Below are 16020 nucleotides of genomic sequence, written 5' to 3'. Positions count from 1 at the left end.
AGCACTAGACGAAACTAGCTCTCCAAAAATTCAAAAAAGAAGTTGGGTTTGCATTAAGTGAAGATGTTCACAGTTTTATATTAGTCAAGAGGTATATACAGTGGTGCATTTCATGATTAGGAAACCCACCCACACCACTTGCTCCCATCTGTATGGCTTCATTTAATTGGAAAGGGGCCAGGCCTCAAAATATACCCAGCCCTGCATGAAGATAAGCAGAAATTGAGCAAAATGAAACCATATGTTGCATTGTTGTTCTTTCTTCTTTTTCCTTCTCATTTTTCCTCCTCCTGGAAAGGAGGGAAAGTCACTTTCACTCCTCTCTGCTTTTGCATGTGTGTAGGTAAATCATCCAGTTGTGAATGTAAAGTGGCGAGGGGGGCGTTTGCCCAGGTTTGCCTGGTGCAACAGTTGCGGCCCTATTTGGACCGGGAGTCACTGCTCACAGTCACTCATGCCCTCATCACCTCGAGGCTCGACTACTGCAATGCTCTCTACATGGGGCTACCTCTGAAAAGTGTTCGGAAACTTCAGATCGTGCAGAAAGCAGCTGCGAGAGCAATCATGGGCTTTCCCAAATATGCCCATGTTACACCAACACTCCGCAGTCTGCATTGGTTGCCAATCAGTTTCCGGTCACAATTCAAAGTGTTGGTTATGACCTATAAAGCCCTTCATGGCACCGGACCAGATTATCTCAGGGACCGCCTTCTGCTGCACGAATCCCAGCGACAAGTTAGGTCTCACAGAGTGGATCTTCTCCAGATCCCATCAACTAAACAATGTTGTTTGGCGGGACCCAGGGGAAGAGCCTTATCTGTGGCGGCCCCGGCCCTTTGGAACCAACTCCCCCCCAGAGATTAGAATTGCCCCCACCCTCCTCGCCTTTCGTAAACTTCTTAAAACCCACCTCTGTTGTCAGGCATGGGGGAACTGAGATATTCTTCCCCCCTAGGCCTTTACAATTTACGCATGGTATGTCTGTATGTATGTTTGGTTTTTATAATAAGGTTTTTTTTAGTTATTTTAGTACTGGATTGGATTGTTACATGCTGTTTTTATCATTGTTGTTAGCCGCCCCGAGTCTATGGAGAGGGGCGGTATACAAATCCAATAAATAAATAAATAAATAAAGTGAAGAAAAGGTGTTTGCCCAAACAATATTTTGTTACATATGAATGTACCAGGTACATACAGATTTGCAGAAGGGAATCTATATTTTGCTCTCGGATGTGACTGTAGAGTTCTATTGGCGACTAAAATTGCTCCCAACTTTTATCCAGTACAAAAAGTTTGATCTGGTTATCACTAAGATCTTTTCAGGTTTGCTGGTGAGCTTTCGTGGTGTCCCCTTTACCGTCTGTAGAGCAGTGAGCTCATTGTAGAATTAACTGTTGAAAAGCTTGATTGATTTCTTAAATTTATATAGCTATCCATCTCATATAGCTGACAGATGTTGGGTCAGCTGGAAATCTCTTGAAATAAGGAGGTAAATAATTGGGACATCACATAGGGAACAATGTTGCAGGCAAAGATTGTAATTTTTTAAAAAACTAGGTGGAATCTAGCAATTGAAACAGTTTAAATACCTGTCTCCACATCAAGAATTTAGATACTTATTGCTGAAAAAAATGCAAAGGGAAGGGAGTATGAACTGCATTCATACCGATGCTTTAGTAGTTTTGATACTCTATTCTGGCAAAATGGTTTTGTAGTTGTTTGGTTTGGTGTATATCCAGGCCTATTTTTGAGTGTTAATTGCTAAAGAGTTTTTAATTAACTCTCCAACTTCAACAACTCTAGTCAATCCAATTGTTTCTTTATTCAGGGCTGTTTTTCATAAACAATTCTTGTCAACCTTATTACTGAGTTGTATAGGGTTGCACTGTTGGCTGCTGTTACATATTTCGAGTGAACTGATGCCTGTGAGTTTTTGTAGCTTTCTCAAGATAGCTTGCAAATCCAGACCTTATAAAGTCTTCCGACCTGATTGACCCTTTCAGTTTTTTCACCCTTGACTTCAATGACCTTGAACTTTTTCCAAGGATTGCCAGGCTTTCTGATTGATACTCCTGGAAGATAAGCAGTGATACTGCAAAGAAGTTGGACATAATAGTTTAGTTTAGTTTTATTGGATTTATGTGCCGCTCCTCTCCAATGACTCAGGGCGGCTTACAACATATGAAAAAGACAATATACTGTACATCAAAATTCAATAAATTAAATTAAGAATTACATCAGAAAACTAAAGAACAAATTAAAATACATACATATCCATTCAATCAACAAACCTACTATGCATTCATCGCCCAGGGGACAGAATCTAATACCCCAAGCTTGGTGGCATAGGTGAGTCTTTAGACTCTTGCAAAAGGCAAGGAGGGTGGGGGCAATACAAATCTCTGGGGGGAGCAGATTCCAGAGGGCTGGGCCCCCCCACAGAGTAGGCTCTTCCCTTAGACTCCACCAACTGACATTGTCTAGTTGACGGGGCCTGTAGAACGCCGACTCTGTGGGTCACTGGGATTCATGCGGCAGGAGGCGGTCCCTTAGGTAATCTGGTCCCATGCCAGGTAGGGCTTTATAGAGACAGACAATGGTAGAGGGGCAGAAATAGTGCCTATGAGCCACAGAAATAGTTTGATTGAACCTTGTGCCTGCTAGAAACTGATGAGTAGCAAACATTAAAAGAAAATCTGTGTCCCAGGAGCTGGGGTGGCACAGCAGGTAGAGTGCTGTACTGCAGGCCACTGAAGCTGACTGTAGATCTGAAGGTCAGCGGTTCAAATCTCATCACCGGCTCAAGGTTGACTCAGCCTTCCATCCTGCTGAGGTGGGTAAAATGAGGACCCGGATTGTGGGGGCAATATGCTGGCTCTGTTAAAAAGTGCTATTGCTAACATGTTGTAAGCCACCCTGAGTCTAAGGAGAAGGGCGGCATAAAAAAATAAATAAAATAAATATGTTCTGTTTGGGTCACTCCAGAAGCCAATACCAACCCAAAAAGAGAATCCAGACACACTGGTAAAAGGCAAAGGCAGTTTTATAAAATGCAAGAAAAACCACAGGTAACAGAAAATGTCCTTACAAACAGGAAAATGCTGTATCTTCAGATATATTCACGAAGGCCAAAAGTCCATGCAGCAATACAGAATTCTTGCTGCCAAACCAAGGCTGGAGATAGCAGGCCTACACCTCCCACGGATCTTCCAAAGCTGCTGGGCCACAAGCCAGGAACGGAGACGCCGAGAAACAAGACAGGATAACGCCACACCAAGCTGATAATACTCCACATGGCTGCAAGGGCTTGCCTGCCTTTTAAACCCTGCTGATGAGGACCACACCCAACCCCAGCTGTTTCTCATTCAATGGTGAAAATATGTCTTTAACTGCTCTTTTCGTTGCTCTGCACGTCGCTGTCTCATCAATGACATCTTGGGCTTCATCCCCTACTGACTCCAAGCTACTGGCTGGGGAGAGCCCCCCCCCCCCGGGGCTCTCAGGCTGCTCTCCCTCCTCCTCTTCCTGACTTTCCTCTCCCCCGTCTGCCTGTTCCTCCCCCTCCTGGTCACTGGTCACTGTCCTCCTCCTCCGGGCATGGATCCAGCAGAGACGCAGCCAGTCCCTGAGGAGCTGCAGGCTGAATCACAACAAATAAATAAATAAAATAAATGCTGCAAGATACAATCTGGGTCTGTCACCAGCACCAGAGGCTCCTGGTGACTGACCCAGATTGTAGCTTGCAGGAAGAAAATAACTTAACCTATGTCTTTCGCCCATCTTTCAGAAATGCTACTGTACAGATTACAGTAGAACAAATCCTAAAAAATTCCAGTCATACTTTGAGACTTGCCAACTTTCAGAACTTTCAGTCCATTTTAAGTATTTAAAACTTCACTGGATAGGCCAAGAAGATTATCTTCTGCCCAAAGTTAAAAAGATTGGAAATTGTAAAAAGTTTGAAAGATGCTTCCCATTAGACTTGGGTTGTTTGGTGCTTGCTTTGGATATGTTCCAGAAGAAAGCTGTGCACTCAGTTCTGACACCCTTTTTGGCTTTCAGAAATGCTTGTTTACTTGAGAATTCTTTCATTGAGTTTCCTGGGTCATAGGTGACAGATGGCTGGATGAGCCTATTCAAATTCATCATTCTGGATTTGTGGGTTTTATGAATAAATTAAATAGATGCCAGGGAAAACGAGATGGAGATTTCCAAGCTGGCCAAAATACTTGTTGTATTTTGTTTTTCTTCTTTTACTCAGATCCTGCCTGCGTAACAGAATCATACAATACATCCCAGATGCAAAGTACAAATTATGTGGCTTTTGAGTTTCTGAAGAGAAATGTTTATATTTTGGTTTCTATGCTGTTATTTCTGACTGGTTATAAGTCCATACCACCAATGCTATGCAGACAAATAAATATCCAGGAAGGATGGAGTTGCTAAATCTCCCAATCCCCTATCCTTATTTTTTTTCTTTTTCAAGCATAGCTTGACACATATAGTTCCTCTGAGAACAAGGAGTGGCAGGTATTGGATAGAGAAAGACAGGATATATAAAGTCAGGTTGTTTATGTAGGAAACAGTTTAGCTGGTGTCAACATCTCAAATAAAACTCAGATTCCTACAGAGTCTTAGGGAGTACAAATACTGACTTACTAGCCAACAATGGGAATTGCCTGGAAATCTATTGCAGTTGCAAGCAGTTTTGGCATGTCTCTATTGTGTTTATCTGTTTGTTTGTCAAAAACATGTACAAGATAGCACCTTTTTCCTCCCAAAAAGAGACTGATGATTTGGGTGCATTTTATACTCTGAATGTACCTTTTTCCCCCCAGCCCTAACTAGCTGCTAACGATTTTCCCAGCTTTTACCTTGCAGGCTCTTTCATTGTTTCTCTCTGCAGAGAATGTTTTCCAAGCCCAAGTCTTTGCAGGTTTTTTTTCATTGCTCTAACTTGCTCCAAATAAGTTTCTTTCCAGCCCTAACTAGGTGCTAACAATTCCCAGCTCTTACCGGCTTGCAAGCTCTTTCATTGTTACTCTCTGCGAATAGAAACATAGAAACATAGAAGACTGACGGCAGAAAAAGACCTCATGGTCCATCTAGTCTGCCCTTATACTATTTCCTGTATTTTATCTTACAATGGATATATGTTTATCCCAGGCATGTTTAAATTCAGTTACTGTGGATTTACCAACCACGTCTGCTGGAAGTTTGTTCCAAGGATCTACTACTCTTTCAGTAAAATAATATTTTCCCATGTTGCTTTTGATCTTTGGAAAATAATGTTTTCCAAGCCCTAAGACTTTCCAGGGTATTTTTTCCATTGCTCTCACTTGCTCTGAATAAGTTTATTTTCAGCTTAACCAGGTGCTAACAATGTTCCCAGCTCTTACTATCTTGCAAGCTCTTTCATTGTTACTCTCTGCAAATAATGTTTTCCAAGCCCTAAGTCTTTGCAAATTTTTTTAATTGATCTAACTTGCTCCAAATGTTTCTTTCCAATCCTAACGAGGTGCTAATGATGTTCCCAGCTCTTACCGGCTTGCAAACTCTTTCATTGTTACACTCTAGGAATAAAGTTTTTTTAAAGCCCTAACCAGGGATAAAATAATATACTGGCTAAGGACGTGAGCCAGATGAATAAGGAGATTCTTTTCCCTATTTTCCTCCACAAAAACTAAGGTGTGTTTTATACTCCAGTGCATCTTATGTAGTCTGAAAAATACTGTACGTATAGGTAAATTAGGACAATAGGACAGTAAGACAGGGATGGTAGGCACAATGGTGCACTTATGCACACCCCTTACAGACCCCTTAGGAATGGGGTGAGGTCAACTGTAGAAAGTCTAAGGTTAAAGTTTTTGGGGTTTGGGGAAGAAACCACAGAATCAGGTAGTGCATTCCAGGCATTGATCACTCACATATATACTGTGTATATATATTGTTGTGTTTGGGCCTGGGCCAGCCATTGCTCCCACAGATGGGGAGAGATGCGGCACAAAGTGAATGTGAAAGCCTGGCTGACAGCCAGGAAGATGTGGCAGACAGCCAGGAAGGCGTGGCAGACAGCCAGGAGGACGAGGCCACTGGGACACAGGATTCAGCAGACAGCCCAGGGGATTTGGCATGCAGTCCCTCAGACAGTCTTTCGTCTCTGGATTCTTCTGCTGATCAATATATTGATCTGCGTAGCCGAAGAGCTATGCAGAGAAGGGATCGATTGAAGGAGTATTACAAGTCATCATAGTAACACCTGGGATGGGTGTGGTTCTTATACTGAGGGCTGGGTGTGGTTCCCTTAATGAGGGCTAAAGGGATAAAAAGGAACAAAGGGCCAAGGCAAACTGTGGCTGTTTATCTGTGTTATTTTGTGGTTCCTGCTCTGAAGTTTCTGTTCCGTGCCATTGGAGTTTTCAATCCAGCTTTTTCAGACAAGTGGGAGGTGAAAACTCTGGGACTTGCTATTTGCTCCAAAGATTCAAAAGGACTCCTGAAACGTCTTTGCTCATTCCAGGTTGTCTTTGTTTGTTTTTTCCTGTGTTTTTGTATGCGGCTGAAGTAAGCCTTGTACTATCATTGTTTTCGGACACTAAGAACTGTTTTGAGTAACCCTTTTTTGTTTATTTAATACCGGTACAAGTTTGCTGATTAGCAGAGCACGTGTGTGTTTGATTTCTTTTCCTTGGACTATTACGCATTGCCTGAGCCAGTCAGGCAGAACATATATTATACGCATTATTGATCACTCATATATATACACTCATATGTATACTGTGAATCCTCTCAGGTAAGGTTTTATAATTCAGTTGTTCTGCCATAGAACTTTTCGGAAGGCTTGGCTGTCATTGTATTATGATTCCCACTCTATTCTAGTCCAGTCCAGTCCATTCAAATATACTCAAGTCCATTCCAATATTCTCCATGTTCTCCTACCAGAAAAATATCCATTCAAGAGGAAATAGCAAATTTGACCTATCTTATCCTTTGCTTGATAGCATTAAGACCACTAATCTCTCTTAGAAGGCACATGGTGTCTGCTGATAAAAAGGAAAAAAATAACCATCACTATCTCCAGCCAGATAACTAGGAAGCATGGGGGCAGACAGAATACATTTGTCCATCAGTTGGTATGCAGTGATACATAATCGCTGAATGTAAAAATTTATCTCATTTAATAGGAGTGATTGCCATTAATTCATTTCATTAAGCCTTTCTTCAATATTACTTCTTGAGTGACCAGTGTTGTATAAAGCATTCATTTTGTGTAGAAAAACTTTATTTTGTCTACTTTGAAACTCTTCGTGTGTACACGACTCCTAATGCATGTCCTTACATAACCCAGAGTTTTCTTGTAAGCGCTTTCACTTACATTAAAAGCTTCTTTGTACAGTTTCTAAACAAGACTTTTATTTTTGTACATATGTCCCCGACATACACATATTTGTTTGGATAACTGTTCAGAAACATGCTGAAAAATATAAATCCTGGATTTCAATTATTTCCTGACTCACATCCTGATTTCAGAAATGTGAATTGACTAGTCTGGTCTCACAGCACGGTTTCATAGAAACATAGAAAGATAGAAAAAGAAGATTGACGGCAGAAAAAGACCTCATGATCCATCTAGTCTGCCCTTATACTATTTCCTGTATTTCATCTTACAATGGATATATGTTTATCCCAGGCATGTTTAAATTCAATTACTGTGGATTTACCAACCACGTCTGCTGGAAGTTTGTTCCAAGGATCTACTACTCTTTCAGTGAAATAATATTTTCTCACGTTGCTTTTGATCTTTCTCCCAATTAACTTCAGATTGTGTCCCCTTGTTCTTGTGTTCACTTTCCTATTAAAAACACTTCCCTCCTGAACCTTATTTAACCCTTTAACATATTTAAATGTTTCGATCATGTCCCCCCTTTTCCTTCTGTCCTCCAGACTATTCAGATTGAGTTCATTAAGTCTTTTCTGATACGTTTCTCCATCCCGTCATAATTAGAAACATAGAAAGATAGAAGACTGACGGCAGAAAAAGACCTCATGTTCCATCTATTTATTATTTGGATTTGTATGCCGCCCCTCTCCGAAGACTCTGCCCTTATAATATTTCCTGTATTTTATCTTAGGATGGATATATGTTTATCCCAGGCATGTTTAAATTCAGTTACTGTGGATTTACCAAACACATCTGCTGGAAGTTTGTTCCAAGGATCTACTACTCTTTCAGTAAAATAATATTTTCTCGTGTTGCTTTTGATCTTTTCCCCAACTAACTTCAGGAGTTGCATAGGAAAAGTAATTAGAAGTTGCATAGGAAAAGTAATCATTGAAGAAAACCTAGGATCAGTAATGAAACTTCGGAAGAATCGAAAAGAAAATGTATATGCAGTACATGCATGATTTTTTGGAAGTGCAGAATAAAGATGCCAGGCAAAGATGCTATATGTGCACATGGCTTTGAGTTAGTTTTGATGTCCTGGGCTCCAAGAAGCAGGGCCACCTTTCCTGGCATTAGGATCCTGCATCCTGGCAAATGAAGTGCCTCATGAGCAAGTGGCAAGATGCTGGCTGTATAACCAAGACCCGTGCATCATTATTGGCAAAGTCTGAGCAGGGAGAGCCTAACCTGGGTGTGCTCAGAGGGGAGTGGATTTAAACTGTGCATGGCCAGAATATCATATGCTCAGCTATGGAAGAACGAAAAGATCCCATCAGAAAACAACTTAATAGACAAGATTTTCAAATGTGCAGAATGGACAAAATGACCATGGAAATCAAGGGTACAAATAGCAAAGAATTCTATGAGATATGGAAAAATTGGTATAAATGGATGGAGGAAAGAGATAGGGGAATATGACACAATGTAGTTGTACTGATTAAATAGATAAATACATACACATAATTCAGGCAACGAGTAAAAGAATATAAACACAAATGGATAAGCAGTAATAACTTTTGACATATTAACTTCTGTATCTATCTCAGTATCTCAGTGATATATCTATACACTTATAAGTATAATTAACTACTACTAACCTATTTTGCTTACCACACATATCCTATCCCTTTGAATAATATATATTATATACAGATAGGTTAATAAGGAATGCAATAGAATGGCTCATGATCTGTAAATTACAAATGTGAACAATATTTGTTTTAGTCTTTTGTATTTGTATAAAAACCAATAAATAAACTTAAAAAAAAAATAAACAGAGCATGGACAGCTTCCGTTGCTGAAAGCCACTTGATTTCCTGTTCTCTACTCCTGCTTTGTTTTGACCTCAACTTGTCCCTAACCAAGTCTCTGGCTCATCGCTTGGTACTTTTCAAGCTATTGCTTGATATGGGATTACTGATTGTCTACTTGAATTATGCCTTCTCCTCAGCCTTTAATCTACCCATGCATGCTTCTTCTCCTGCTTCCTCAACATTTATTTTTTTGTTGCCTTCCTCCTGGCTGTCTTCTGCCATTTCTCCAGATAGGTTTTCCTGGTATATATTATTATTTATTAGATTTGTATGCCACCCCTCTCTGCAGACTTGGGGCCTCACCCCCAAGCACCTGTTCCGTCCCCATACTTTGCTTCCGTCTCCAACTTTCATGCCATGAAGTCAGGACATGAAAGTTGACTCCTGGCAACTACTTGGACATGTCCCTGAAGTTTTCTTGGTCAGGTTTTTTCGAACTGCTTACCCAATCGCTACGGTTGAGAGAAGGGGACTGGCCCACAATCACCAGCTGGCTTTGTGCCTAAAAGCAGGACTAGAATAGAATAGAATAGAATTTTATTGGCCAAGTGTGATTGGACACACAAGGAATTTGTCTTGGTGCATATGTTCTCAGTGTACATAAAATAAAATATACATTTGTCAAGAATCATGTGGTACGACACTTAATGATTGTCATAGGGGTCAAATAAGCAATTAAGAAGCAATATTAATAAAAATCTTAGGATATAAGCAACAAGTTACAGTCATACAGTCCTAAGTGGGAGGAAAAGGATGATAGGAATGATGAGAAAAACTAGTAGAATAGAAGTGCAGATTTATTAAAAAGTCTGACAGTGTTGAGGGAAGTATTTGTTTAGTAGAGTGATGGCGGTCGGAAAAAAACTGTTCTTGTGTCTAGTTGTCTTGGTGTGCAGTGCTCTGTAGTGACGTTTTGAGGGTAGAAGTTGAAACAGTTTGTGTCCAGGATGTGAGGGGCAGTAAATATTTTCCCCGCCCTCTTTTTGACTCGTGCAGTATACAGTTTCAAGCCTGGTGAATGAACCACAGTACCAACTTGTCTCTGTTGATGCAAAATTAGAAAAGAATACTTGTTATTCATGCTGGATGTAAAGGCTATTAGGTCTGACATGACATAGGTAATGAATGAAATTACAAAAGTGGAAATGAAAGCTGATATTGGGATGTGGCTGGGGGTATTTAGTTATTTTTTATATATCGCATAACTGACATTTCCTCTAGCAGATCTGAATGGCACACCTGTGGCCTCCCCCAAATTGTATTCTTTTCAGACTACTTTGTGAGGTAGGGTTTGTGGATGGAGAGAAAGGGTTTAGATTAAAGATACTCATAGGCTATGTGGGAATTAGATACTAGATCTCACTCATCCCAGTCCAACCTCTTTACTATTTCGCCATCTTTCACTACTTTGCACTAGTCTTAAGATCCACCAAAGGTCAAACAGTGAGGAAGAAGCTATGAAAATGAGGATTGTGTTATAAACTTATGTTTCAATCATTGGTAGTGGAATGTGCTTTCAATGAATGTTTAGAATAGACACTACACATAGCATGCAATCTTTCTTTATTTATTATTTTATTTATTAGATTTCTATGCCGCCCCTCTCCGAAGACTCGGGGCGGCTAACAACAATAAAGAAGACAATGTAAACAAATCTAATATTAAAAATAATCTAAAAAACCCCAATTTAAGAAAGCAATCATAAAAACAAGCATACCATGTATAAATTCTATAAGTCTAGGGGGAAGGGAAAAATTTCAATTCCCCCATGCCTGACGACAGAGGTGGGTTTTAAGGAGCTTGCAAAAGGCAAGGCGGGTGGGGGCAACTCTGATATCTGGCGGGAGCTGGTTCCAGAGGGTTGGGGCCACCACAGAGAAGGCTCTTCTCCTGGGTCCCGCCAAATGAATGATGAGCTTGCATTGAGAAATTCTCCAAAGGGAAGTCCAATTTGTGCATAAGGGTATTCTCCCAGAGCAACTTTATGTAAGATTTTAGGACAAGTAAGAAAACAATTTATTAAATAATGATTTATGGGTTTTTCCCCCCCTTTCGTGGTAGGATATTAAATCAGGGAGTTTTTCAGGGTAGTTGATTTAGAAGGGTTGGTATAATAGCATTTGTCTATCACTTTCTTCTTTTATTGCAGAGCCCTTCACCTGTTTTCATGCGGAGCTGCCTGTGTTTTGCTACGTTTAGACCTGTGGCCTTTCTTGTCCTCTGTTGTGGTAACTCCGGTTTATGGAAGATGCTGGAAGTGCTGGAGAAACTAAGTGGATCCTAACACCATCAGGAGGATGAAAGAACAAGCAGTGATAATGGTTTGGCTATGGATAATGTGCCTTCTTGGCCTAGCATCTTCTCTAGAAGGTAAATGATTCACTCCATAATTGAAAAATTATTGATCGATTATGTGCCACCAAATCATTTTTGATTCATAGTGATCACATAAGGTCATTTCCCTCCATGACAGTCTGTCCCTAATCTATTCTTTCAGGTCTCCCCACAGTGCTGGTGCTGGAACCGAATCCATCCATCTTGTTGCTAGTAGCTGTCCTCTTCTTCTCTTTCCTTCCACCTTTCCCAAATACTTATTCACAGCTTCTTTATTTACAAGTGGCATGTACTGCTGACTAATACTTTCAGAGCTAACTGGAGATCCTTACTGATCCTTTGCTAGGCAGTTTTGCTCTTGTGAGTACTGATTGTTTAATGACCCTTCTACATATTTTATGCCAGATATATCGTAGGGCTGAAGGAAAGCTGATCAAAATTCTCAAACCTTCAGTTTTCCAGTTCTAATTTAAAACAAAAAACAAAAAAACCCCGAGTCTACATTTTTGTTGGCTTTTTACAGTACATCTTGTCTCAGCCCCACTCTTTAATTTATATATTTAATACATATTAAATATGCTCACATGCTAATTTATTATTAAAACCCCAAACTTCTTGCCATTAAGAAAAACTCTACTAAGCTTCTGTGAATCCTGAAAGACATTAGAATTATTTCAGTTATTACAATTACTCCATTACAATTACTACAGTCATTATAGTCCACACTGCAAAAGGCAACAAAACAAACACACTTTTCAAGAATGCTAAAGAAAGTAGAAAGTGATAAAAATCTCAGATTTAAATTTAATATTAAAAACTGTATAAGAAAACCTAAGGAGTCAACCTAAGGAGCCACTGAGACTCTCACCATTCTTGATAGCAATCTTTAGATCAGGGGTCTCCAAACTTGGCAACTTGCAATGTCCTGCCTGTCAATCACTACTTCAGCTTCAACCGCAACAACACAAGAGCACGCAACAAATTCAAACTTAATATTAATCGCTCCAAGCTTGACTGTAAAAAAATATGACTTTAGCAATCGAGTTGTCGAAGCATGGAACTCATTACCGGACTCAGTAGTGTCAACCCCTAACCCCCAACATTTCTCCATTAGACTATCCACGATTGACCTCTCCAGGTTCCTAAGAGGTCAGTAAGGGGCGTACATAAGTGCACTAGTGTGCCTTTCGTCCCCTGTCCAATTGTCTCTCCTTATCTCATACAGTATATCATATATCTTTTCTTCCTTTCATATATCTTCTCCTCTACTTTTATATCTTCTCTTTATATCTAATACTTCGTGTCTATTCTCTTCAATATGTATTGTGTATTGGACAAAATAAATGAATGAATGAATGAATGAATGAATGAATGAATGAATAAATAAATAAATAAACTTTAAGACTTGTGGACTTCAACTCCCAGAATTCTGGAATTCCTAAAACTCAGCTTTGCTGGCTGAGGAATTGAAGTCCACAAGTCTTAAAGTTGCCAAGGTTGGACACTCCTGCTTTAAATGGTATTTATGAGGAATTATCTCCCTCTTATCTTCTGGACATCTGTGGATCCTCGGTAATTTATGAGGTAATTTTAAAAAAAACCACCTTATTGTACTGATTTCAGGGCAGATTCAACCATTGTGAGACAATAGTTGCAGCCCTGAAAAGCTGCCCTGAGTCCTTTGGGAGTGGGCGGCATACAAATTTAATTAAATAAGTAATAAAGAAAGAAAGTATTGATTTGATTTGATTGGATTGGATTGGATTTGTATGCCGCCCCTCTCCGTAGACTCGGGGCGGCTAACAACAGTAGTAAACAGCATATGACAATCCAATATTAAAACAGTTAAAAACCCTTATTATAAAACCCAAACATACATACAGACATACCATGCATAAAATTGTAAAGGCCTAGGGGGAAAGAGTATCTCAATTCCCCCATGCCTGGCAGCAGGGGTGGATTTTAAGAAGCTTACGAAAGGCAAGGAGGGTGGGAGCAATTCTGATCTCTGAGGGGAGTTGGTTCCAGAGGGCTGGGGCCGCCACAGAGAAGGCTCTTCCCCTGGGTCCCGCCAAGCGACATTGTTTAGTTGACGGGACCCGGAGAAGACCCACTCTGTGGGACCTAACTGGTCGCTGGGATTCGTGCAGCAGAAGGCGGTCCCTGAGATAGTCTGGTCCGGTGCCATGAAGGGCTTTATAGGTCATAACCAACACTTTGAATTGTGACCGGAAACTGATCGGCAACCAATGCAGACTATGGAGTGTTGGTGTAACATGGGCATATTTGGGAAAGCCCATGATTGCTCTCGCAGCTGCATTCTGCACGACCTGAAGTTTCCGAACACTCTTCAAAGGTAGCCCCATGTAGAGAGCGTTACAGTAGTCAAACCTTGAGGTGATGAGGGCATGAGTGACTGTGAGCAGTGACTCCCGGTCTAAATAGGGCCGCAACTGGTGCACCAGGCGAACCTGGGCAAACGCCTCCCTCGCCACAGCCGAAAGATGGTTCTCTAATGTGAGCTGTGGATCGAGGGAGGACGCCCAAGTTGCAGACCCTCTCTGAGGGGGTCAGTAGTTCCCCCCCCCCCCAGGGTGATGGATGGGCAGATGGAATTGTCCTTGGGAGGCAAAACCCACAGCCACTCCGTCTTGTCTGGGTTGAGTTTGAGTCTGTTGACACCCATCCAGGCCCCAACAGCCTCCAGAGGTGAAATTAGTTTCAAGGAGGTACTTTTGCTTTATTTGGTGATTTCCCCACCATCTATTCAATTGTATCCAGTTCTTGAAGATTGCCTGGACAAATCTCCACATTTTTCTTGGCAAGGTTTTTCAGAAGGTAGATTAGAACTCACAATCTCCCCCAGTTTCTAGCCTCATTCCTTTGCCATTGTCCCAAACTGGCGCTTGTTTTTGGAGAATATTGTTATGCAGATGGAGCACATTCATCTCGGCAGAGTAGCAGCTTCATTAAAATTTAAGGGAGAAAACTGCTGGCGTGCAAAAGGAGAAGAATGTAGGTCTTATTCGTAGGTGAGATGTTTATTCTTTTTGAAGTTTATTTTTAACTCAAGTTACCAATTATGATCTTGAGAAAACTTTGAGGCGGATTCAAAATATATAAATATATATATATTCGATTGTATAGAAGTGCTGCGACTTCTACATATGGAAATGTTTTGAAAAGAGAAGAGAAAATATATCATCAACCTTGTCATCTGACTCCTCTCCATTGTTATCTCATACAGCAATAGGCTCCTACTGATAATCACATCTTGGGAGTTAAATATAATGTAGTATGGAAACATTTTAAAGGGGCTTTGTGCTGGTCTGGCTTTGCTATTCCTGCTCTGCAGTTTAGTTTGCATTTTGCTTTTTAATTGTCGAATAGAAGATGGCTGGCACATTAAGGGAAGAATTATGCCACACTCTCACTTGTCATCTTGCAAGCCGTGTGCTATCTGTTGTGAACTAACCGACTGCTCCTTTAAATAATTGGATTTCTGTAGTATAAACATCCGATTGGAGTTGGGGGAAGGGAATCCTTCCTCAGTGGCTGCTTATAGCAGAAGCAGCTGGATGAGTTAAAACAAGCAAGTGAAGGAACTAGATGCTTGACCCCAGAAATATAAAAATAAACAGAAGAAGAATTGGGAATTGGGAATAGGGGTGGGGATAGGGATAGTTCACAAGAAGAGCCCTTCATTCCTCCACTCGAAACAGAATACCCTATGAAACTAGACTTACAATCCTGGGTCTTGAAAGCTTAGAACTACGACGCCTTAAACATGATCTAAGTATTGTCCACAAGATCATATGCTGCAATGTCCTGCCTGTCAAAGACTACTTCAGCTTCAACCACAACAACACAAGAGCACACAACAGATTCAAGCTTAACATTAACCGCTCCAAACTAGACTGTAAAAAATATGACTTTAGTAATCGGGTTGTTGAAGCATGGAGCTCATTACCGGACTCCGTAGTATCATCCCCTAACCCCCAACATTTTACCCTTAGACTATCCACGGTTGACCTCTCCAGATTCCTAAGAGGTCAGTAAGGGGCGTACATAAGTGCGCTAGAAACATAGAAACATAGACTTCTGACGGCAGAAAAAGACCTCATGGTCCATCTAGTCTGCCCTTATACTATTTTCTGTATTTTATCTTAGGATGGATATATGTTTATCCCAGGCATGTTTAAATTCAGTTACTGTGGATTTATCTACCACGTCTGCTGGAAGTTTGTTCCAAGGATCTACTACTCTTTCAGTAAAATAATATTTTCTCACGTTGCTTTTGATCTTTCCCCCCAACTAACTTCAGATTGTGTCCCCTTGTTCTTGTGTTCACTTTCCTATTAAAAACACTTCCCGCCTGAACCTTATTTAACCGTTTAACATATTTAAATGTTTCGATCATGTCCCCCC

The 16020-nt window shown here is 40.6% G+C and overlaps 1 protein-coding gene across 2 annotated transcripts in view; it reads left to right on the top strand.

Annotated features, from left to right (window-relative positions):
- Positions 1-16020, top strand: part of LOC139162083 (ephrin type-B receptor 5) — a 254307-nt gene that overhangs the window by 44504 nt on the left and 193783 nt on the right. For both annotated transcript variants that reach the window (XM_070742108.1, XM_070742109.1), the window contains exon 2: positions 11408-11628. In XM_070742108.1, the coding sequence (XP_070598209.1) occupies positions 11556-11628 (73 nt within the window). In that variant the 5' untranslated portion in view covers positions 11408-11555. The remainder of the gene's footprint in view (positions 1-11407; positions 11629-16020) is intronic.

Source organism: Erythrolamprus reginae, chromosome 2, assembly GCF_031021105.1.
Source record: "Erythrolamprus reginae isolate rEryReg1 chromosome 2, rEryReg1.hap1, whole genome shotgun sequence".
NCBI lineage: Eukaryota > Metazoa > Chordata > Lepidosauria > Squamata > Dipsadidae > Erythrolamprus > Erythrolamprus reginae.
Note: the sequence above shows the minus strand (reverse complement) of the source record. Positions and strands in the feature narration are given on the sequence as shown.